Here is a 23,615-nt window from a genome sequence, read left to right on the forward strand (position 1 = left end):
CTAAGGCACTTACCTTCATCTGAAATTTTAATATCGACATACAAGAACTGACTTACCACATTGTTAAATGCATTCAAATGCTCTATCATTGAGTCTCCATCTTTCATCCTCAGGTTATACAACTTTTTCCGTAGGAATAGTTTATTAACCAGAGACTTAGATTGGTACAAAGTCCCTAACTTGTCCCACAAAGCCTTTGTCGTAGCTTCCCTTGATACATTCAGCAATACGGAATCTGAGAAATACAATCATATTGTGCTCTTTGCCTTCTGATCCAAATTCTTCCATTCTTCATTAGACACTCCAGTTGGTTTAGTACCCAGATCTACTGTGATCCACTGATCTTTATCCACCAACAGATCCTCCATCTTGAGTTTCCACAACTCAAAACTCTCATGATTAAATTTCTCGATCTCTATCTTTCCACTACTCGCCATCTTCTTTCACCACTAGAATTGATCCCGTAGATCTCCTACTAAACAGGGTCTACCACAGTCCTGAGCAAAACCCCTCAACAACAAAGGCATCCCCTTGAAGCCAAAACAACTATGATACCAAATGTAGGTTTTAACCCTGTACAAAAATCACCTGCATACGAATTCTAAAACACAGAAAATAAACAATGCGAGAGAATAACACATAAAAACACATATACACAGAGATTTTCCCTTGGATCCCAAAACCATGACTACCAGCTTGACTTTTCATTATGTTCCTTTCAATGTTACAATACATCTTTATACATGCCGAAGCATCCAATGCCATGGACCGAAAACCATCACATCCAAAACCATGTGTGAAAGCCATGCACAAAACCATAGGTAGGTCTGACCAACCTAATATAGGGTCCAAAAAAAATTCCTGACGCTCTATCCTACACCCTATAGAGGGGGGCTACCTGCCCCCCTCAAACCCCCCCTGTGACCCCCCCATTGCACAATTGACGCAACAAAGGGGGGGGCTCTAACTGCTCGGTTAACTACGTGGGTTAGTCGTGGAAAGAATATAACATAACCCAATAGAATATGAAAGAACACAATCAAATTTCATAAACAAAATAACAATAGTAATCAAAGAAAGAAGATGTAGAGTAATTATCTTTTTAAGGAAGGTCAGCTCCCTCTTAAGATTGGACTTATTGTGTTAACCTAATGATGTCAATTTTGTCTTTTCCAAGAACTAGAGTTTCTTTTATCAGTATATATGATTAATCTTAGGGCTTGTCCCTAAGGTTTTTCTAATTTATAACTTTTCGAGGGTTTCCAACTCTAGATGGTTCAATATCCTACAATACTTTAAAATTGCATATTCTACAAATATAATAATGTTAGTTTCAAATCCTAAATTTTTTATTGACAAGCCTTTTATACTTGAGATGGAATTCACTAATTTTGAGAAACCTAGTATTTATATTCAAGGAAATAATTTAACTGGTAACATATATATATGATATTTAATATATACCTATATAAACCCTTTTTATAATACATTACTAACTTTCAAGAGAGAAATAGATTGTTTATCTTTCTCTACATGGTATTCCCTAGATTTGTCATAATCTAGCAGAGTTATCATTGACATCACAAGAGAACTTTTAAATAAATAGAAGTTAGATGTACCTTTTCAACCTTACCCATTCAAACCTTCAGTTATTATCGAGATCAGTTACAAAATCTTGATCCATTTCGCAGAGTTAAGGTCCTCTTTCATTAGAGATTCGGTTCCTTGTAGTAGAGGTGTTTTTTTTTCATTTTTCTTCAACTATCGTCTTCTTCATTAGACTTTTCATCTTCAAACTAGGATACAAATTATAATCCTTATGATATTGTGACGAATCTTGAAAACTTTCATGCTACAAAAGAGATGTTGTAGAGATTTGGTGCACTTTAATATAATTCTTCGAGTTTCTTCAAGAAATATTCACGTAATGCTACAAAGATTGAGATTATAAGACTTTTATTAATGTTGGGATTTTCTTCATGTTGTAACATTGTAGTATTGTATTAGTTCAATTCAGTTACCATATAGATGAGCTTCATATTTTTGGTTCCTTTTACAGAATTTTGATCCAGCAAGGTGACTTTCCAGTGAACCAAAAACAAAATGTCATAGGTTTTTCCTTCACAATGATTTGTAACAAGGTCAACTTCAGATCATAGTGGGCTTTAGTCCTTTGCAAATGTCATTGAGTGAGCCATGCATATAGTCTTCCACACAAACAAGTGATATTTGTTTTAGAGACACAATCTTCCAACTTATTACTAGTTATCTTTCCATAGATTTGACTATCATTTAGATATTTTATCATAGAGATGAGGTTTGATATTTGTTTTTCTTCCACAAAATTTATATTCCTTCAAATTCCTAGCATCACAATTCTTCTTATAAGGAGATAAAACATTGTTTCCATGCTTTAGAAATTGCCATGCCCCAAAAAAGCACTTGTTACATGTCTTAGAGATATACCTCGTACTATTTTGTGCCTCAAAAATTCCACAGAGATATAGCTTCATATTTTACCTTTTTTATGCCCCATACCTTTTTTATTTTCCTCCCAAATTTTCTTGAGCATGTAGCCTCAGTTGTATGTATGTTAATGAGCTTTAATGTTGATGAGCTTCAATTATAGTATTCTCTTAAGCGAATATATTCTTTTCTATTTGATTTGGATCATAGGTCTCTTCAACACAAGTTCAGATATCTTTTGCCATGGGATAATTCAGACCTTCGATTTCTTTCATGAGTATAATTCTTTTCATACATATATATCTCAAAGATACAAGTTTTAAATTTTGCATGGAATAGACTTTCAAAAGTTTAGCATCATCTACATTAGGATATTAGAGAATATTGTTGGGCATGTCTTCATCTTGGTCTCATATTTTCACCATAAAACATTCTCATATCATCATAATAATAGCCTTTATTTTCTCCTTTATGTCTCGACCTAGAATCCTCTTTGTCTTAGTTTACTAATCACCTTCAAGCCACAAAGAAAATTTTAAATGGAAATAAATTCAGACTATGGTATATATTTCATACCTCTTAAAGTAGCCTAAGATTCACACTTGGAGAAGACTATTTCGGATCTTCCACGTAACTTGAAACTTTTACTCTAATCACAAAAGAATCTAGATCTACTAGCTTTGATACCATGTTGAGAAACCAACTTTAAAGTAGTTTAAAGCTTCATTCCTCTTCTTGATAATTACTTATGAATGTTAGATATCCTTTTATTATTTGTTATGTATTCTTCATCTAGAAATTATTCAAATGTCCAATTAAACATAAAAACAAAGAGATAAAAGACACCAAAATTAGCCTCCAAGCCAAGGCAAAAACCCCATAAGGGGGAAATCCAAACAATCCTTCTCTTATAGAATCAGATCGAAACTAGATATCCAAGACCAAGACCAAAACCAGAACCGCCACCAAAACTCCAATTCCAACACTCTTCCAAGTCAGGTCTGAAGTCAAAGTAAATAGGTCAAACTCATCATTTTCCTAAAATTCCAGTCTTGAAATTTCAGGCCTGCAATAGCACATAAAAATTTGTCCTTTTCATAGTTTTATGTCCTCATAGGTGCAAGTTGTAGCATCACAATTTCCAGTCAACAAAAGGAATAATATTCTTTTCTTTTTGCTTAACTTTCTCTCTTCTTTAATTCATCCTTCTCTTATTCTTTGTTAGGTTTAGATATGCTTCTTGTTGCATGATTGGATGATCTTCCAAATGAGTCAAACTACCTCTCATATATAGTTGTCCAAGAGGGTTCAATAGGCGGTTCTTGGAGACTTGGGCCAACTAGTTCCGATAAGGGCTGACTTTTTAGTCTAGTGGACTTTGACTGAAACAAAACTTCAATTTTTTTTTCTTACAAATTCCTTTTTCTTACCAATGTCCAAATGAAACATGACATATATACATTTTCATAATATTTTCTTTCTGACTCTATAAACATGAAGAAAATGCTTTGACCAAAAAAAATAAAAATTAATAAATACATTAATGTTAAATTTATATTATATTATGAAAATCAACTCTAGTCACAACATCAACCATCTAGAGGGTTTTCTACACTTGCTTGCAGTTTTTCCATTGGCATTTACACAATTAAACTAGTGATGTGCCCTAACAATAACGCTGTATAAGAGGTTTTGCATCTCGATGGTAGGCTTCAATAATATTGCTTGCAGTTTTTCCATTGGCATTTACAGAATTAAACTAGTGATGTACCCTAACAATAATGATGTATAAGAGGTTTTGCATCTCGATGGTAGGCTTCAATAGTCAACGAATGTAGGGATCCATTAAATTTAATATTAAATGGGCTTATACACAGAAAATAGTCGTATAAATCCGATTCGTGAATTTTTAATTATATTTTTTGGTTTAATATATTTAATAAGAATTTATTAGAATTACAAATTTAAGTTGTGAATTTTCCATTATTTAAATGTTCTAAATTTTTTTAATATTAAATCAGTTTATACATTAAAAATTTATTAATTTTATAATTTAGAAACATAATACACATATAAATTTGCTGTTGCTGCTTTTCCCCATTTTTAATCTTAAAAATTAATATCATGATAATTGTGTACAAAGTTTATGTAATGAAAAAAATATATCATATTCTCTTTAATACTCATGATTCAATGGTTCCTTAATTCAAAATTCATAACTTAATAGTGTATTAACTATATATTAATTTATAAATTAGAATTATGAGATTATAATATATTTTAGCGTTAAGTGAAGTTTATACTATTAGGGTTCAAAATATCGGGTATCTATATATATAAATAATACAAGGTGTATAAAGTTTAATATATAGAGTTTATAGAATTTAATATATTAATTTATTAATTAAAACAATAATTTAATATTGTTTATTATTAATACAATATTTATTTAATAAATAATTAATATTAAATATATTGCTAAGATTTAATTATATATATATATATATATATAAAAGATTGATATGAGTGTAACATAACATTAATGATATAATAATAAGATATTAACATACACATTTATAATTTTTTAACTATAAATAATTTATAGATGAACTGTTTAACTATGAATGACTATTGTTGATATGAACATGGGCATTATAGTCAACATGACTACGGTGTTGAAACACATATTTAAACATAATCAAACCTTTATAGTCAATGTTTAAATAGTTGACCGTGATTAATCTTAGTTAACCCTATGTTTACCATATATAATAGCAGTCAACACAATGACATAGTGAAACATTGGAAACTCTCTCTCTCTCTCTCTCTCTCTCTCTCTCTCTCTCTCTATATATATATATATATATATATAGTCAACCCTATTTTTACCATATATAACAATATTCAACACAATGACATAGTCAAACATTTTCAACCTTTCTATCTATGGTATTCATGGTCAAAAGATATATATATATCTTCTTGGAATTATTAGAGTGGGGAATTTTACTGATGGACAATGTTGACATTAGTTGTCTATGGTCACCATGGTCAACCATTGTCACAAGAGTGTCACTAAATGAAACTTTGACATATCTCATGGTATACAAAACAATACCATTAATTTGATTACATATAAGAAAATAACTCTAAAAATCACATTATTCAACCCCCTACCAATACTAACCCAATACACCTTCACAATTTAAAAAACCCTCCTTTCACTATATACTATAGGTATCCATTTTTCATTAACACTTTTTATACTCCTTTATATTTTTCATTAAATTTGAGCTCCATTTTTTATACGTGCCAATCTAAAAACCATATACCCCCTATCATATGCTCAATATATTATGTCATTTTTTTCTCAATATATATCCACCAATATGAATGCACGTGGTGTGGTATTGCTCGTGAGTGAATCCCTATGACCATTGTCAACCATCAACATGGTTGACATCGTGTTCAACCATAAACATCCTAGTGCATGGGCATGGTTGACCATGGAGGCCTAATATAAATTTAATATAAAATTAATAAACATTTATATAAAAATTTATTAATATAAAATGAATAAAACTACTAAAATATTTAAATAACATTAATAAAAGATTAATATAAAATTAATGACACATTAATAACATATTAATCTACACCTTTATAAATTCTAAACTTTAAGTTAATTTATACATTAACACATCTTAAGTATGGGTAACTATTGTTGACATGGTCAACTATATTTCACATGGGCATCATAGCCAACAATAATCAACATGACTACCATAGTGAACCATACCCACCTTGGGAATCATAATGTATCTATAAGTGACCTAGAGTGAACCATAGTGGATGGTCATGGTTGACCATGGAGTCTTATATTGGATTGTTAGGTTTAACAAGCATCAAACTACGGTTAACCATTGTCAATCATAGTTGACTGATATAGCATGGTCAACGTTCATCAATCATTGTGAGTCATGCTCAATAGTTGGCAACCTAGGTCAACCATGGTCAAGTAAGGTCAAGAATGGTCATATTTGGGAAACCATTGTAACCCTAATGCTCTTTTAAAAACCATGGTTTGCTCTTTTAAAAACCATGGTAATGCATGCTCAACATTAATGATGGTTTAATATTAGCCCTAGGGTTTATAATATTAATCCTAAAGTTTATAATTCCCAACTTTATAATATTAATATTATGTTTTAATCATAATATTAGGGTCTATAATATTAATCCTAGGGTTTCTAATATTAAGGTTTAATATATTAATCTTAGGCTGTATAACATTAATCTTAGGGTTTTCAATATTAGGTTTTATAATGTTAGAGTTTTATAATATTGATATATTAATATTAGATTTTATAATAATAGGGCGTGTAATAATAATATTAGGTTTTAATATATTAAACTTAGCGTTTAATATCTTAGGGTTTACAATCCTAAGTTTTATGATATTAATCATAGGGTTTAATATTAATCACAAGGTTTATGCCAAAAGTGTTGGGGGCTAGGGCTTGAAGAATATTCATCTATTTTTAAAAGCCCTTTCTACCAAATGTTAATGGAAGTTGGTTTCCTAAAACAACCTATCGATGTAGGTGGTCACACACAAATACATTTCCCCTAGCTCTCTAGAATATTGGATTCAAATGATTGACAAATCTAGTATAAATTCATCAATCACCTGGAGGGTAGTGCTCAAATCCTTTGACACCATTGGAAATGGGTTGCCCTAAAGAACTAGCAGGGGATCCAAGGCAGAATTGACTTGGACCTATGGCGTGGCAATGGTCAAAACCGCCTACTTCCCTTTCCGCTCATCAATTTTTTAAGCGACAGAGCTTATACCCTGTTGTCTCAAGTTTAAAATCCCACAACCTCCTCAATTTGGAGTCTAGGATGGCCATCAATTAGGGAGCTAGGAATAGAGGAGGTTTTACGTGGCACATGGTAGACATATTTACAAGCTCTCTTAGCTGGACATATTAGATTGACACACAAATATGATGAACTCATTTGGAGCATTTCCCTTTTCAGAATCTACACCCCCGAGATAGGTTACCTCTTTCTTCAGGATGAATGAGTGACTCTTGACAAAATCTGGTGGAGGAAGGCGGTTTGATGTGTAAAGTGCCCAACAAAAGAAAAATTCTTCATGTGGTGCCTAATTTCAAGAAAGGCACCAACTTGGGATATTTTACAAAAAATCTTGATCAATAGACCAGGATGCTTCTCTCTATGTAAAAACAATGATGAATCCATCCCACACTTATTTACTGCATGTCCCTTTTATCAACAAGTATGGTCTACTTGTAGAAATATTTTTAGTCATTCAATTCTTTGGGAAGGTACAAACTTTGAAGAAGTATGGAAATCCTAGTGCTTGAACTACAATAGTCATGTCATCAAATCCCTCCCATTAATTATTTATTGGGTGTTTGGCTAGCCGGTAACAACAATTTTTTTAGGATAAGCAGTTGATCCTTGATCATATCACTGTGGAAGTCCTTGCCATATTAAGCCACTTTCCCCAAGAAAAAGGCAATTCCCCTCCTAGAGTTCTCAAACTTGAACTAATTCATAAAAATTGACCTTGGGCTTTTTTCAATGGATCGTCCTTAAACATGTGACAACCTATACCTTTCGAAGGCATAACACTTTCAGTAAAAAAATGGTTTGCTAAGAGGGACCAACAAAGAGGATGAATACTTAGCTTGTAAAAAGAAACTATTGTTTTCCTTAGACAAAGATTCACATATATCCATATTTTTGGGGACTTCAATGCTTACTATCAATTGCCTGAATAAATCACATATTTGTAGAATATTATTTTATTTTGGAGGAAATGATGGGGATTAGGACTCTTTCTCTTATTTCACATGCAAACAAATTTATAGGGAAGGAAACAAAACTACAGATAGCATTTCTAAAGAAGGCCTCAATATGGAATAGGGCATGTGGAATATTATTGAGCACATCAATGCATAGATCTATGAGATTCAACACCAGCTACACAAGGATCGCTTTCAGGGGTGTGTTGCAACTTAATATGTGCATCACTTTATGTCTACTGGATTTACTCTTCATTATTGTTATAGGTATTTCTATTTGTGATTTTGTATTTGTGGTTGTTACTCTATTGGAAGCCTATGAATGTTGTTTCTTAAATCACATGACCTCTGTCTTTTTTTGTAAAACTTTTAGCACTAAAATTAATGTATAACATGTATATAGACAATGTGAGAGGAACTCGACATTTATATGAGCTCTTTCACCTAAGTTTTCATTTTGGTTTTTTTTTTTTTAATATAAGAATACAAATAGCATATGTATTTAAAAAATATAATTCTCACTCATTTTTATGAATAAAATTATAATTTTTTAGTATAATAAAAAAAATAAACATGGCCATGTAGATTAAAGAATTTGTATCTCTATGATACCAAAAAAAACTTTGAAACTGAAAACACATTCTCTTAAAACATGGTCACATATCTAGTTATTATATTAATTATAGTAGTTAAAAAAAGACAATAATGAAATAAATATATTCGAATTGAAACATCTGCAATGTATTAAACATCCATGTATTACACTTATAAATAATGGATGCTCTATGAGTACATAATAATTTACAACTTGATTTTTACGCATGCTGGTGTTAATGATTTTGTCCTTTAAGGTTATGTGACTATAGTCTAATGGCTATCTCTTGGATTCACCCAAGGGTTGGCAGGAACATGGTTCTGGGCCCTTCCGGTTGCTTCGCAGCTGCCAATTACTTCCTCGGGGACGTCACCCCATTGATGGTTCACCATGCAGCTACTCCATCGGACGACGATGAGAGTTTCCCTTAAACCCTTTATCGGACGACGATGAGAGTTTCCCTCAAACCCTTTCGCAGTCGCATTGTTGGGCGATTTTGGCATTTCCCTTTTGGTTTGGTAGAGTATTCTGGTTCTGGTTCATGGCATCCGACATTCATACTCGTTCGTTTCTACTGCTATGTTCTATTGCTGAAGTCCATCCTGCTATGCCAAAGCTCCGTCGTGAATGTTTGTTGGGCGATTAGTTCCACGGAGATGGTTCTGACGCTTGCTACCTCCAGGGGATTTCTCTATCAAAACATTCCAGCTCAGGTATTGGGCTTTCATGATCAAGCTTGTACATTGTTTTTGCAACTACATTTGCAGTCTTTCGGTTTGATAACTGGTTCGCATGGTTTTTGGATAGGTTTCGTCGGATGCATATGGCAAGGGTATGATTGCTGGAAATCAAAACCCTTCCTCCTTATGCCAGTTTGCACATTGCAGTGTCAATACTTCGTCCGGCCTTTGGATAAAGTGAATGCTTGTCTTGAAAGTTCTTGGAATGCAAAGCTTCAGAATCTTGATGGGTTTATCAGCTTATCATGCCATCTTATAGCTAAGCTCTTTGTTCATTCGTAGTTAAGTCATAGGTGTCGTGAAATCTACAAATAGATGCCCTGGTGGCAATGTATTTCTATGTACTGAACATGATGCGACCGTTAATCTAAGTTATTATTCTGGGCTTACAACCCGAGTTGGTGTACAAATTTTCTTTGTAAATTATTTTGTGTTTTAAGCTTTAAAGCAGTATATGAAAGATTAATTTTGTTCCCAGGTTCCTATATTAAATGGAACTCCGTTATGACGAAATCTCTATGTCCTGTGTAATGATATGGTTTATACATATTGAGGAGTCCGATTTTCCTTCCATAGCACAGGTCTGTTCTTTTATAATCTCTTACGAGATTTGCTTCGAGTTCGCTTATCCTGCTCTAGTAATAAGAGGGCAACAACCGATTTTCCATTTTTCACAGATTAGCTTATATTTCATACTGTTAATATCACATTCATTTTTTTAACCAGTTGCGGTTTTTAAATCGTATCCCAACATGAAGGTAGTTTGATATATATTCCTGTGATAATTTTCTGCATACAAATTTTGATAGATTTTACATATAAGCTCCATACCTATTTTGAGTGTAGATTTTTGTCTTCCTAAATTTCTAATAATTTCAAATGATAAGACTTGTTATGGGATATCTTGATAGTTCTGGTATCCCTTAAAATGTTTGTTTTTTTTTCAATTGTACAGTTTTATTAACCCTGATTTGGCTTTAGAGTTTGATTTATTGTTCAGGCTTGTATTTATAGCTAGCAGATTATAAAGTATTGAAACTCCACATCAACTATTTTCTTATATGGAATGTTTATGAATAATACTATTTTTTCCCTTAAGAGAACTGCAATTTTCTTTTTCTCAGAAATTTTTCTAATACAATTTTAGTTAGTTACTAAGGGTTTCTTATTTTCTAGTTCCTGTTCTTAAATATTGTATGTTATAACCCTAGGAGATGAACTCTTCCGAATGAAAGTTATTACCTTTAATCACAAATCTTATTGTAGTTTGCTAATGGCTGTTAGATATCTACCATGCTAACTAAATTCTTCTAATGATAATCTTTTGGACTTTAATAAAATAGCACATCTGTTTCTTTCAACAAAATACAAGTATTATCTTTAACAGTATATTGAACTTCCAATAAATATAAGTATTTATCTGATTCCTGTAGAAATATTGTTGATTGTTTAAATCAAATGCAACTGTGTGTTTCCAAATTTCCTCCCAACCATCAGACATGCTTTCAAGCCAAAGTCCCCCCTAGTTGTTACTCACATGCATGATACTTTCTTGGAAGATCAACAGTCTTACCATGTCACAACTATTTGGTCTTAACCAGACTTAGCTTTTGGACTAAACCTCTCATTTTCTTCTTCTTTTCTCATCTCAGGTACCAATACCCTCTTGATCCCTTCCTTGAGAATAAATATTCATGGAAATAGTTAGGGATAGGTAATTGCCTATCCTCACTACTGGACATGTGAAAATTATATAATTTGTTATCACCCAAACATTTGATTTATGTATAACTTAATCAAAATATTAAATATATAAATTTAAATAATAATATCCAATTTATTTAACTACAAAAATTAAATATTTACAATTACTAAAAACATCACAAACATCTTACCGAGTCCATTAATTATCATAACCATCAAAGAGTTAAATAGATTATTCTCTATCACATATAAAACATGTAAACATCCATTAATGAAACAAATTATTTATATATATATATATATATATATTATATATATAAAATATTTATTAGGGAAAATAAAATTATATTTAACTTTTCAAAAACTGAATTATTATAATATAAAAATAAACCCGAAAAAATACAATTTTTTTATCCTTAAATAATTTTCATATTAAAAAGTACATATTACAATTTAAAGTTAATAAATAGATATTTTTTAATTTGATTAAACCATGTCAATGAACATTAATCATTATTATGATTAGCTGTCTCTAGGATGGTTTTTTTTTCGAAGTGATTAGTTTACTTATAATGGGAGTTGACAGATGCAAAGTACTCGGTGGCCAGAGAGACAGCATGGCCAAGTATCGGCCAAATAAATTAAATTGTCACTTCAAATTAATTACAAAAATTAAAGCATTCAACGACATTGAAAATACTTCAGTACAGTCTAGTAGTTATACTCTAAAACATTCATTGGCTTCTGAGTTTGGCGTTGCCTTATTGGGTCCGAAGAGTGATCAAACAGAGAACGAAAACGTTCATTGACATTTGAATCTGGCGTTGCCTTATTGGATCAGAAGAGTGATCACACATAAAACCAATAGATTGCTGAATAGGGAGACGTGTATTCCTCTCCTACCACGGCAGATCCGGACGTTATTTGAGGAGGAAGACCTCCTACAGTAGAAACTCTCTGCACGTATTTCACGTTTCGAAATAATCCATTTCTGCAAGACCAACAGTAATATTGTGTCATCATCGCAGCAGTAGAAATAGGAAAATTAGGAAGATATCAAAATTCGAAAGCAGTTGGGTTCAATCACTTACTTGTTTCCACCATGACTGGTAGCGTTCAATTTACTCCAGGCAATACTATCAGATTGCTTTGTAATTGAACTCACAACCTTTGCAGTCACTTGACTGAAAGGCATGAACAGTTCCCACGTGCGTTGTCCTCCATTTTGATCGGGTTTTGTAGGGAAATAGTGCCGACCCACAACCTCCTGGCCTGGAGAATTGTATAGATCTGCTGATACATTGAAATTATTCCAAGAAGAACCATTGAATTTGTAATACTGGATTCCCTCCGAGTAAAGGCTGAGAAGAGGACTAAAATCCTTTGAAACTCTTATTACTGCAGGAATTCCCATGGGGAGGCATCGATCCTGCTGCCAGAATAGATATTGTGCAGAATATGGAATTTGCAGTTGGTTTCCAACCACATTACACTGAGGAGATGGAGGAACTCCGCCCTTGCCATGCCCTCGTTGTACATAAGATACCGAGCTCGCATTGCCGTTCCCACTGTGCGAAACGGCCTTAAGTAGCAAATCAGGCACATCTGCTGTAATAGTCATTTTCCTAGCGAGTACAGTCCCTGTGTCAAAACAAACCAATTAATTTATTAGCATTTTCTCAATAAACGGTAATTATCATAATCCAAGTTCAAAGATTATAAGCAAACTTTTACAGTTCGGCTTCTGAGGATTTTCATGTTACAGAAAGAAAATGTTGCCCTACCTGTTACAGTTGATTCGGGGATAGCCGAGATGGCTTCTCCTGCCTCCATGCTGAACGCAAAGGTGGGCTTCCCGCCTTGAGCGAGAGGCTCAGCCAGGAAATAATGATAACCCACTGATGTAAAATTCCCATTTACACGAATACCATTGGGAGAGTAGAGCGTGGCCATTGCCCCAACAGAAGTATACTGGAGCACAGTTGAAGTTGAATTCTTTTGACATTCATAAATTTGGACGCCAGAGGCATTCACTGTTCGAATAAGCCTGAAAAATAACAAAAGTTTAATTATTACACAGATTCATAGAAAGTGCAAGTCATTGTATAAATTTATTGCATGCAATTAGGCTTCCCATGCAAAAGTACTAGCCGTTCATGTCAAAATAATCTCGACCAAAGAAAATATATAAGTGAATGGTATTCAGAGTTGGAGAGTTATTCTTACGAGTTCCCAAACGGTGGATCGGTTGAATTTTTTGTCAGAAGCGCCGGTGGGGCGGCTTCTGCTTCTGAAATACCATTCAAAATGCAAAATGCTATGACTAATAGAGTAAGTAAGAAGCAGCTATGTATGTTGAAGAGAGCCATTTTCGATCAGTGGATATCTTCTCCAAATTTGTTACATAAAGCAGTGAGGAAGTGCTGGGGATGGATTCTTCATATTTACGCCGTAAGGCGTTTCCATTTGAAATGGACTCTCCTGTGATCCGCGCTGTCTTGGTTATTCACCATTAGATTTAGTGTTAGACGATTAAAAACTTTACTACCGTTGATCTCATAACTGACAACTGACTCTTGCCGCTCAATAACTGACTCCTGTGATCCTCCTGTGATCCGCGCTGTCTTGGTGGGGGTATACGAAGGGGATGCTGACTCTTGCCGCTCAATAACTGACTCCTGTGATCCTCCTGTGATCCGCGCTGTCTTGGTGGGGGTATACGAAGGGGATGCTGACTCTTGCCGCTCAATAACTGACTCCTGTGATCCTCCTGTGATCCGCGCTGTCTTGGTGGGGGTATACGAAGGGGATGAGTTTCCTGTGATCCGCGCTGTCTTGGTGTGGTGGGGTATACGAAGGAGAATGCATTTTGGGTGATGGTTGTGTTTAAGCATTGGGTGATGGTTGTGTTGCTTAAAGGCGGAGCGAATACTCCATTGCTGTACATGTCTGAGGAGAATGCCTTTTGGGTGACGGTAGTGCTGCTCAAAGGCGGAGCGAATACTCCATTGGGAGGGCTATACCTGGACGGTCTACCTCTACTCAACAAATGTCTATTTCAGGTCTGGCTGTAGGTAATTCATCCACCTTAATCTGTGGTTCTTAATGCATCTGAGCAAGTCTACAAGAAAAAAGGACTCGACATTTCTCATTAGTAGACAGAAGGCAAACTCAGTAAAGAAACCATATATTTTTCACCAAAAATTATTGAGATATGTAGTTTCCAAGGAAATAGAACAATAATAATTTATATCATTGTCATTGGTAGTTCATCATTAACTCATCTCCTAGTGCCTCTGTCGCTTATTCTCTCTATGCATATTCTTCCCCCAAAAAAATGGCAACAATTTCATTTCTGAACACCAGAAAACACAAATGCAATACTCGTCGATTTTCAGCAACAAATTCCAGTTAAATTTTGATATTTTTTTTATAATAATTTCCAGTCTTCAACCTTCACACGACAAAATGAAAACAAAAAGAAATTGCAAGAATCCAAAACACAAAGGTTCTCATAATGAGAAATGATTTTTTCCATCAATCAACAGTCGCTTCGAGTAGAAATAGAAACTCAACATGAATATTTAAATAGTAAGCGAAGACAACTAAAGACTGCTGCATTTTTTATTTTCATTACGCCGTAAGGCGTTTCCATTTGAAATGGACTCTCCTGTGATCCGCGCTGTCTTGGTTATTCACCATTAGATTTAGTGTTAGACGATTAAAAACTTTACTACCGTTGATCTCATAACTGACAACTGACTCTTGCCGCTCAATAACTGACTCCTGTGATCCTCCTGTGATCCGCGCTGTCTTGGTGGGGGTATACGAAGGGGATGCTGACTCTTGCCGCTCAATAACTGACTCCTGTGATCCTCCTGTGATCCGCGCTGTCTTGGTGGGGGTATACGAAGGGGATGCTGACTCTTGCCGCTCAATAACTGATTCCTGTGATCCTCCTGTGATCCGCGCTGTCTTGGTGGGGGTATACGAAGGGGATGAGTTTCCTGTGATCCGCGCTGTCTTGGTGTGGTGGGGTATACGAAGGAGAATGCATTTTGGGTGATGGTTGTGTTTAAGCATTGGGTGATGGTTGTGTTGCTTAAAGGCGGAGCGAATACTCCATTGCTGTACATGTCTGAGGAGAATGCCTTTTGGGTGACGGTAGTGCTGCTCAAAGGCGGAGCGAATACTCCATTGGGAGGGCTATACCTGGACGGTCTACCTCTACTCAACAAATGTCTATTTCAGGTCTGGCTGTAGGTAATTCATCCACCTTAATCTGTGGTTCTTAATGCATCTGAGCAAGTCTACAAGAAAAAAGGACTCGACATTTCTCATTAGTAGACAGAAGGCAAACTCAGTAAAGAAACCATATATTTTTCACCAAAAATTATTGAGATATGTAGTTTCCAAGGAAATAGAACAATAATAATTTATATCATTGTCATTGGTAGTTCATCATTAACTCATCTCCTAGTGCCTCTGTCGCTTATTCTCTCTATGCATATTCTTCCCCCAAAAAAATGGCAACAATTTCATTTCTGAACACCAGAAAACACAAATGCAATACTCGTCGATTTTCAGCAACAAATTCCAGTTAAATTTTGATATTTTTTTTATAATAATTTCCAGTCTTCAACCTTCACACGACAAAATGAAAACAAAAAGAAATTGCAAGAATCCAAAACACAAAGGTTCTCATAATGAGAAATGATTTTTTCCATCAATCAACAGTCGCTTCGAGTAGAAATAGAAACTCAACATGAATATTTAAATAGTAAGCGAAGACAACTAAAGACTGCTGCATTTTTTATTTTCACGCAGTTTCCAATTAACTTCTGAGCTTTGTTTGGCTATGATTTCCAGTCTCAATAAAAATGAAATTGAAACAAAATTTTGCAAGAATCTGAAACAAACACGAGTTTCAAGGGCCGAATGTCTAAAGGTTTCAATAAGTAATTTGAACCTAAATTCTGCGTTTTTAACGAGCATTTCTAGCTTTAAAAAAACACTTAAAATTCTGAAGTCTCAATCAGTAATTTGATTTTAAATTTTGCATCTTTTAACAAACATTTTAGCTTCAAAAATAAGGACTAAAGTACCCTGAATCTAATAAAAGGAACTAATATTAAATACAAAATTGGTGAAGAGCTGATCACAGCAGGGGAAATTGTACCTGTACATCTAAAGTCTCAATCAGTGATTTGATTTTAAATTCTGCATCTTTTAACAAACATTTCTAGCTTCAAAAATAAGGACTAAAGTATCATGAATCTAATAAAAAGAAGTAATATTAAATACAAAATTTGTGAAGAGATGATTGTTTGTGAGATAGAGGCCACAACAGGGGCAATTGCTCTTGTTATTGAGATGCATCATGATGCCCATGTAGCAGAAGTTGTGGCCACAAGCCATGCGGAACGCGTCCTTCATCATTTGCATGCAGATAGGGCACAAAAAATCCTTGTCCACCTCCCATTTTGAGACTCTTATAAAAGCCCTTGTTTCAGATAAAATCCCTCTCCCTCGTTTCAGATTTAGCCGTCGGTGATTCATCCACCTTAATCTATAGTTCTTATCACATCTGAGCAAGTCTGCCAAAAAAAAAAGACTCGACATTTCTCATTAGTAGGCAGAAGGCAGACTCAGTAAAGAAACCATATATTTTCTTGAAAAAAAACTATATATTACTAGCGAGTTTCAGAGCTGCACGCCAGCAACAATGGTTGCGGTTGAGAATGAAAGTAATGAGATTTTGGTCCTCCTCGACAGTCCATGTCCATGTTCCTCTGTTTAGCCTATTCTTATCATAACATGATTGTCTCCGTATCTCAGAAGGTTGATAGATTTGAACTCGACACCTCTTGCAACTAGCTAGCTATATTGATTAATAGAAATTGATAACTATGCCCTGTCTCCTTTATTCCTTCTGCCCTGTGTTTTCTAGGTCATCGTGCTTCTCCCCCATGTGTTCGGCTCACAGATGCCAAGTGGGTTGCATGCAAGCCGTCAAATTTGTTTATTATATATATATATTCTACTATTTTTATGGGAAGGTTCAACCTAACACTAACACTTGTGTAGTGTATGCCCGAGTCAAAAATAGCAAAGGCTTTTTTTCATACAGAGACTCATTGGATTTCGATGTAGGCTTATGGCTTTCATTATGTTTTTCCGAGTAACTCTATTATTGCTGAAGGTATCAATGAAGAGCCAACACCAAAATAAGTTTAAGTTTTTTCATGGTCACGTAAAATTGGAATAAATTAATTAATATGGGGAAGACTATCCTAAATTAATTAATTAATAAATTTGGGGGAGGCCACATCTCTGGATATAATGGGTTTGAGTATTCGGAAGGCAATGCTCAAAATCAAGTTTTTTATTATTATTTATGGAATCAAGATTTGGTGACGTGATGACAACTGGGCTTCACAATTTCGATTATATTTTAAAAAATCTTGAATTATATTGTCAATGGTATCTGATAGAAATTGTGAATTCTGTTGATCATGGCATTTCATAGAAATCGTGACACATAGGGTAGGTGAACGAAAACAAACTGTTCAAATTTTTAAGTACGGATTGAAGTCAAGTACTGATTAAAATAGATTTTAGTTGGTATTTGAAAAAAAAAATTAAATCAATTTTCTAGTGTTGACTAATCCCTGTTTCGGTGATTGAAAATTCGGACAACTATTTTAATGGGTAATGGAAAATTTAAAAAGTTATTCAATTATGAAGGATGTATGTTATATATTATTTTGATATATTTTAGTTGGTATTTGAAATTTTCGAAAATTCTAATTTTCTAGTGTTGACTAGAATCTGTTTCAGTGATTGAATATTTAGACAACTATTTTAATGGATATTGGAAAAAAATTATTGAAACATTGGAACTATTTTAATGGGTATTAGAAAATCTGGAAAATTTTTATTTGATGATGCAGGATGTGTGTTATAGGTATTTTATGAAACCAAATTACAATTTGAATTATCTATATTTTTTTTTAGAATTAAGAACATGTATATATTTTAAAAGATTTGAGTATCTACATTTCTATATATTTTTGAGTAGTCAAATAATTGTTAAGAAGTTGGGTGAAAGTTATCAAAATTATTATTTTCTTATGAATGAAGTGGCAAGAAATATATCATATAAAATAATTACTACAATTTATTAACCTTAAGGAAGATTCACTACTATTGAAATGTGAAACTCATTTACAAAATGGATTGAAGTGTGATGGTGTCTTTGTCCATAGGAAGCTAGGTGAAAATCATGAGAAATGACAAAAGTTGAAATTGACTCTCTTACTTCATTATAAAATGGTTTGAAGTGTGGTGGTGCCTTTGGCCCTAAAAATCTAGGTGAAAAACACGAGAAATTACTGATGGTGAACATTGACTCCCTTACTTCATTATATTGACTCCCTTACTTCATTATATTGGAATAGGAAAATGTGAAACTTTTAACAAGTTATACTTCATCTACTAGCACACAAATACAAATTCTAAGCATGTCGATCAACATATAGAGTATCCTCCAAATGGACATATCTAACATGTCCAAACAATAAACACATCAACAAAATCGTGCGTGTGCTGGTTCTCACCCTACACACAAGGAGAAACTGCCAGAGTTAAGGAAACATTTTGAGGACCAAACCATCATGCCATCTATGTTTGCAACTAGCTCGTTCTTGACGGTTTTTTCTGTAGATTTGTCACTTTCCCTAATTGTTTTTATATGGGATGTTTTTCTTTTCAATAACCGACTTATCTCATAACTGACCCTTGCGGCTCAACTAACTGGCTTATTAATTTTTCAGTTTGCGCAGAGGTCTCTCCACAATGTGTTGAAGGCATATGCGGTGTATGACAACGAGGTGGGGTATACGCAGGGGATGAGTTTCATAGCAGGCGTGCTTCTGCTGTACATGTCTGAGGAAAATGTGTTTTGGGTGATAGAGGAGAATTTGTTTTGGGTGATCATGAGCTTTGCGTTGGTGGGTAATGGTCAATTACAAGTACAGGAAAATTTGAAATAATCGGCTGGTTACATGCATACAACTATGTTTCAGAAGGCCATAGGAATCCTTACGTCAAAACATTGAACAGGTATATTTGGATGCATTCTTGATAAGCATAATTAAAAGGCTTCTTGAAAACGGTTAAAAGTGCTAATAGCATGATCTCAAGATTTTGCTAATCTGTAAAGTTTTGGAGAAAATACTTGTAATGGCTGAACAAATTTTCACTCACGAAACCTGCCATTTCTATTATTTTTCAATCAAGAAACCTGTCATTTCAATTATTTTGCAAAAGGGTTAAAACTGCTGGTGACATAATTTAAATTTTTTCAGAAATTACTTGTACACAATTTATTCAGGAAAGATCCTGTGACGTCATTAAGCATGGACGCCATTAGTAGGATTTCTGGAAGCTTATGAGAGTCCTATATGGAGATCCGTTTCTGTCTTGTCAACATCAAATTAATGATTGTAGAGTATTCGGAAAAAAGTTGATTATACTATGAACCTTGTAAGTTGTTATTTCCAACAGTTTCGCTAGAGATTGTTGGTATCACGCTCCTTGTTATGTACCTCGTTTTAGATATTCCTCGATGTCATCTCAATATAAGCCAAAAATAAGCTCGTACGGTGAAATTGCAAAATACGTTGCATTTGAGCGTTGATACTGATTATGATCTCTTTTATAGCATGTAAATTTTTTAGCTATCAACTTCTCTATGTGGGATATTTACATTGTGATATTTGGCAGTAATAATGATTATCTATCTATAAGGTTGATAATACCATTTTAAAAGAAATTGGAAATCAAAATGGAATTTTTCTATCCTCCATGATATGCAGTATTTAATACTACGGTGGGTTGTATACAGTTTTTTAAATCTAAAAGCTATTTACCATTGAAATTAACACACCAATATATTGTGCAACGGGATTTTATCTGTTAGATATAGAATTCTACTTTAATTTCAATTTGCAAATCCAATCGTTTGTATATCACCCAATAAAAGGAAATTTATTGAAATGACAAGCTTGATGGGTAATCATGTGCAATATAAGCACCCTAGAGTTTTACATGGTGTTGAATCCATATATAGTAAAAAAACTAGTTTAAATAAGACAAATCAAGATTTCACCTCAATTTTTCCTGAACAATTCTTTTTATCCACAATCAACAATCAACAGAATACTAAATTTTTAACATTCCATTCAATATATAACATAGATTCAGGTGGGAGCTAAGAACACATAATCATTTAATTTAATTATTAGATAACTTTTTTCCCTTTCCATTTTTATTAAAATCAAATCAAAATTTCTTCCAAACATAAGTTTAACTCTATTAACTTAATTTTTTAAAACCCTAAAATATATTTATACATTCGAAAAACATCTTAAAATTCTCCACAAAATTACATATAATAATATTATTAACAATGTCATATTGTATGGTTACAGAGCAAGGTCAATTAACCAAGTACGAATGTCCCAGGTTCAAATCCATTGAACCATGTGTAGGGCAGCCAGGTATAACTACATAAAAATGGAAAAAACCACAGCTTGAAGGACTGAATATAAAAACATTAGTTTTACACGTAGTGCTAATGATTTGACTTCCTTCGCATTTAAAACTACGGAACAGACCAAAGCGGAGACTAACACGTAAGTTTGTTACGCCTTTTTAGTAGCAACCTAACGTTTCTAGCCCTGTTCAAGCACGTGCGGCTTCCTTTCTTGCACTTGATCCTATGGCATGGTAAATAAGCTCTGCTTTTCTCCATGGCAAATAATATTTACTCTGTTATAGGATTTTGTATGTGGTTTAGGATATTAAATGTATGTGGTTTAGGATATTAAATGTGGTTGGGTTGTAAGCATATACAATTAAAGTTATACCAATATAAATTTAACAGTGCGTATATATAGCCCAACCGGGCAAGGTAAATAAGCTTGACCTTTCTAAATGTGTCTGATGGAGGGAATTGTTATGGTCATGGTAAGCTGGGTTTAAATCTGTTATTATCATCAAAATCAAAATAATTGCAGATATTTTTATTTTTACTTTCCACGTTGAAGCGCCCAACCGGGCAAGGTAAATAAGCTTGACCTTTCTCAATGTGTCTGATGGAGGGAATTGTCATGGTCATGGTAAGATGGGTTTAAATCTGTTAAGCAAAACATTTTGTATTTGATATCGACATATATGTTTTTAGCATAATGTACCTATAGTTTCAAAATTGAATATAGTATAATTTTAATTATTATATATTTTTAATATAAAAATATAATAATTTTATTAATACTTGTAAAATTATTAAAAGTATATTAATAATAAATATAAATATTATAATAATAATAATAATAATAGAATTAATCTAGACAACCCATTATGAATGGCTTGGTCATTTTTATTGTAAATGGCTTGGTCATTTTTATAAATATAAATATTATAATAATAATAATAGAATTAAATTAAATGTCAAATTTATAGATAAGAGATATTTTTTTTGTGTGTGAAAACGAAGAGGGTCGGCTTTGCAAGGTATGCTATGACAAGATTGTAACTCAAGCTCCTGGTGGAGGACGTGTGCCCCACACATGGTGTTCCCTCTCAATTTTCACATACAAATGGGCAGCATTCTTGAAAGAAATTTCATAAAATAGTTCATCAATCTTGTTCTGGGGTCTGACATTGGCTTAATTCGATCAACGCCCTTCATCTGCACTCCTGAGCTAGGGACGCTGTAGAGACTTATGAGGGTTGTGTGGTGTCATTTGTGTGGTGCCCCACACATGGTGTTCCCTCTGCACTGCTTAGCTAGGGACGCTGTAGAGACTTATGAGAACAATTGCTGGTTGTGTGGTGTCATTTGTGTGGTGTCATTATCAGACTGGTTCCCTTGAAGGAGTACATTTGAGTAAATCATTGAATTATCTTTAAACATTTTATGTTTAGGAATTATTTTGAATTTAATCAAATAGAACATCGAATGCTAACGGGTGATGATTTAATCCGATATAATGTTTGAGAAATAGCTATTATTCTCCCGGTCTTCTATAAAGTGAAGCCCTCGGGGGTCAGGGGGACGGGCAAAGATAAAGATGAACCGTACGCTAAAGCAGTGCCACATGATTGCCCAGGGCCAATATCAAACGGGCATGTCATTTTGAGGTTTAGATCGTTCTAAAATTGCACATGTCCTCAGCCATAGAAATAAACTTGTCCCAGCATGCTAATCTTCTTATTACATGCAATATAAGAATTGCTCATAATGAGTTGTTAGGGATAGAAGCATGAGCATGATAATGAACCCAGGACCGTCGGTTGTAGGTGCACATTTCATAGTATGGATTTAATGTTTCAATCCCTTTATCACTTCTATCTGAAATTCAATTCATCGTATCTACTTAAAGTATTCACTTCTATCTGAATTATGAGCATAATCAAAACATATCTCAATAGCTATATTATGTGAAGCAAATTGGAAATATGATTCTCTATAACTACATAAAAATGGAAAAAACCACAGCTTGAAGGACTGAATACAAAAACATTAGTTTATAAATATTGGTTTAGTGGATTGACATTAAATAAAAAAAATATTAGTTTATAAATATTAGTTTAGTGGATTGACGTTGTAAAATTTACACGTAGTGCTAATGATTTGACTTCCTTCGCATTTAAAACTACGAAACAGACCAAAGCGGAGACTAACACGTAAGTTTGTTACGCCTTTTTAGTAGCAGCCTAACGTTTCTAGCCCTGTTCAAGCACGTGCGGCTTCCTTTCTTGCACTTGATCCTATGGCATGGTAAATAAGCTCTGCTTTTCTCCATGGCAAATAATATTTACTCTGCTATAGGATTTTGTATGTGGTTTAGGATATTAAATGTATGTGGTTGGGCTGTAAGCATATACAATTAAAGTTACACCAATATAAATTTAACAGTGCGTATATATAGCCCAACCGGGCATGGTAAATAAGCTTGACCTTTCTCAATGTTTCTGATGGAAGGACCTGTCATGGTCAGCCTGGTAAGCTGGGTTTAAATCTGTTATTATCATCAAAATCAAAATAATTGCAGATATTTTTATTTTTGAACATGTATATTGGTGTGTTATACTTTGAATAATATATGAGATAACATTATCACTGCTGAGATAAGGTAAATACACCCTCTAATCTGGTTGCCTGAATCTCCCTCATGTAGAATGGTTTCCACTAGGTGTACTGTA

General features: G+C 33.8%; 1 protein-coding gene and 1 long non-coding RNA gene across 2 annotated transcripts; both read right to left on the reverse strand.

Annotated features, from left to right (window-relative positions):
- Positions 1 to 12,092: 12,092 nt before the first annotated feature.
- Positions 12,093 to 14,353, reverse strand: LOC149259839 (uncharacterized). The gene is made up of 4 exons (XM_089377652.1): positions 13,569 to 14,353; positions 13,127 to 13,389; positions 12,434 to 12,983; positions 12,093 to 12,333 (listed from the first exon to the last, which is right to left on the reverse strand). The coding sequence occupies exons 1-4, from the start codon at positions 13,709 to 13,711 to the stop codon at positions 12,192 to 12,194; spliced, it is 1,098 nt and encodes a 365-aa protein (XP_089233778.1). The 5' UTR covers positions 13,712 to 14,353; the 3' UTR covers positions 12,093 to 12,191.
- Positions 14,354 to 16,716: 2,363 nt separating this feature from the next.
- LOC149259840 (uncharacterized) lies at positions 16,717 to 17,321 on the reverse strand. The gene is made up of 2 exons (XR_016247764.1): positions 17,037 to 17,321; positions 16,717 to 16,939 (listed from the first exon to the last, which is right to left on the reverse strand). It is a non-coding gene; the product is annotated as an uncharacterized LOC149259840 (long non-coding RNA).
- Positions 17,322 to 23,615: the final 6,294 nt, after the last annotated feature.

This window comes from Pinus tabuliformis, chromosome 6 (genome assembly GCF_031772625.1).
Source record: "Pinus tabuliformis cultivar Carrire ecotype Pingquan chromosome 6, CPIR1, whole genome shotgun sequence".
Taxonomy (NCBI): Eukaryota; Viridiplantae; Streptophyta; class Pinopsida; order Pinales; family Pinaceae; genus Pinus; species Pinus tabuliformis.

Coding starts and splice junctions, on each gene's coding strand:
- LOC149259839 (XM_089377652.1), bottom strand. CDS start 13,711: ATGGCTCTCTTCAACATACATAGCTGCTTCTTACTTACTCTATTAGTC. Junction 13,390..13,568: donor GATCCACCGTTTGGGAACTC/GTAAGAATAACT, acceptor GTTATTTTTCAG/GCTTATTCGAACAGTGAATG. Junction 12,984..13,126: donor CCCCGAATCAACTGTAACAG/GTAGGGCAACAT, acceptor GTTTTGACACAG/GGACTGTACTCGCTAGGAAA.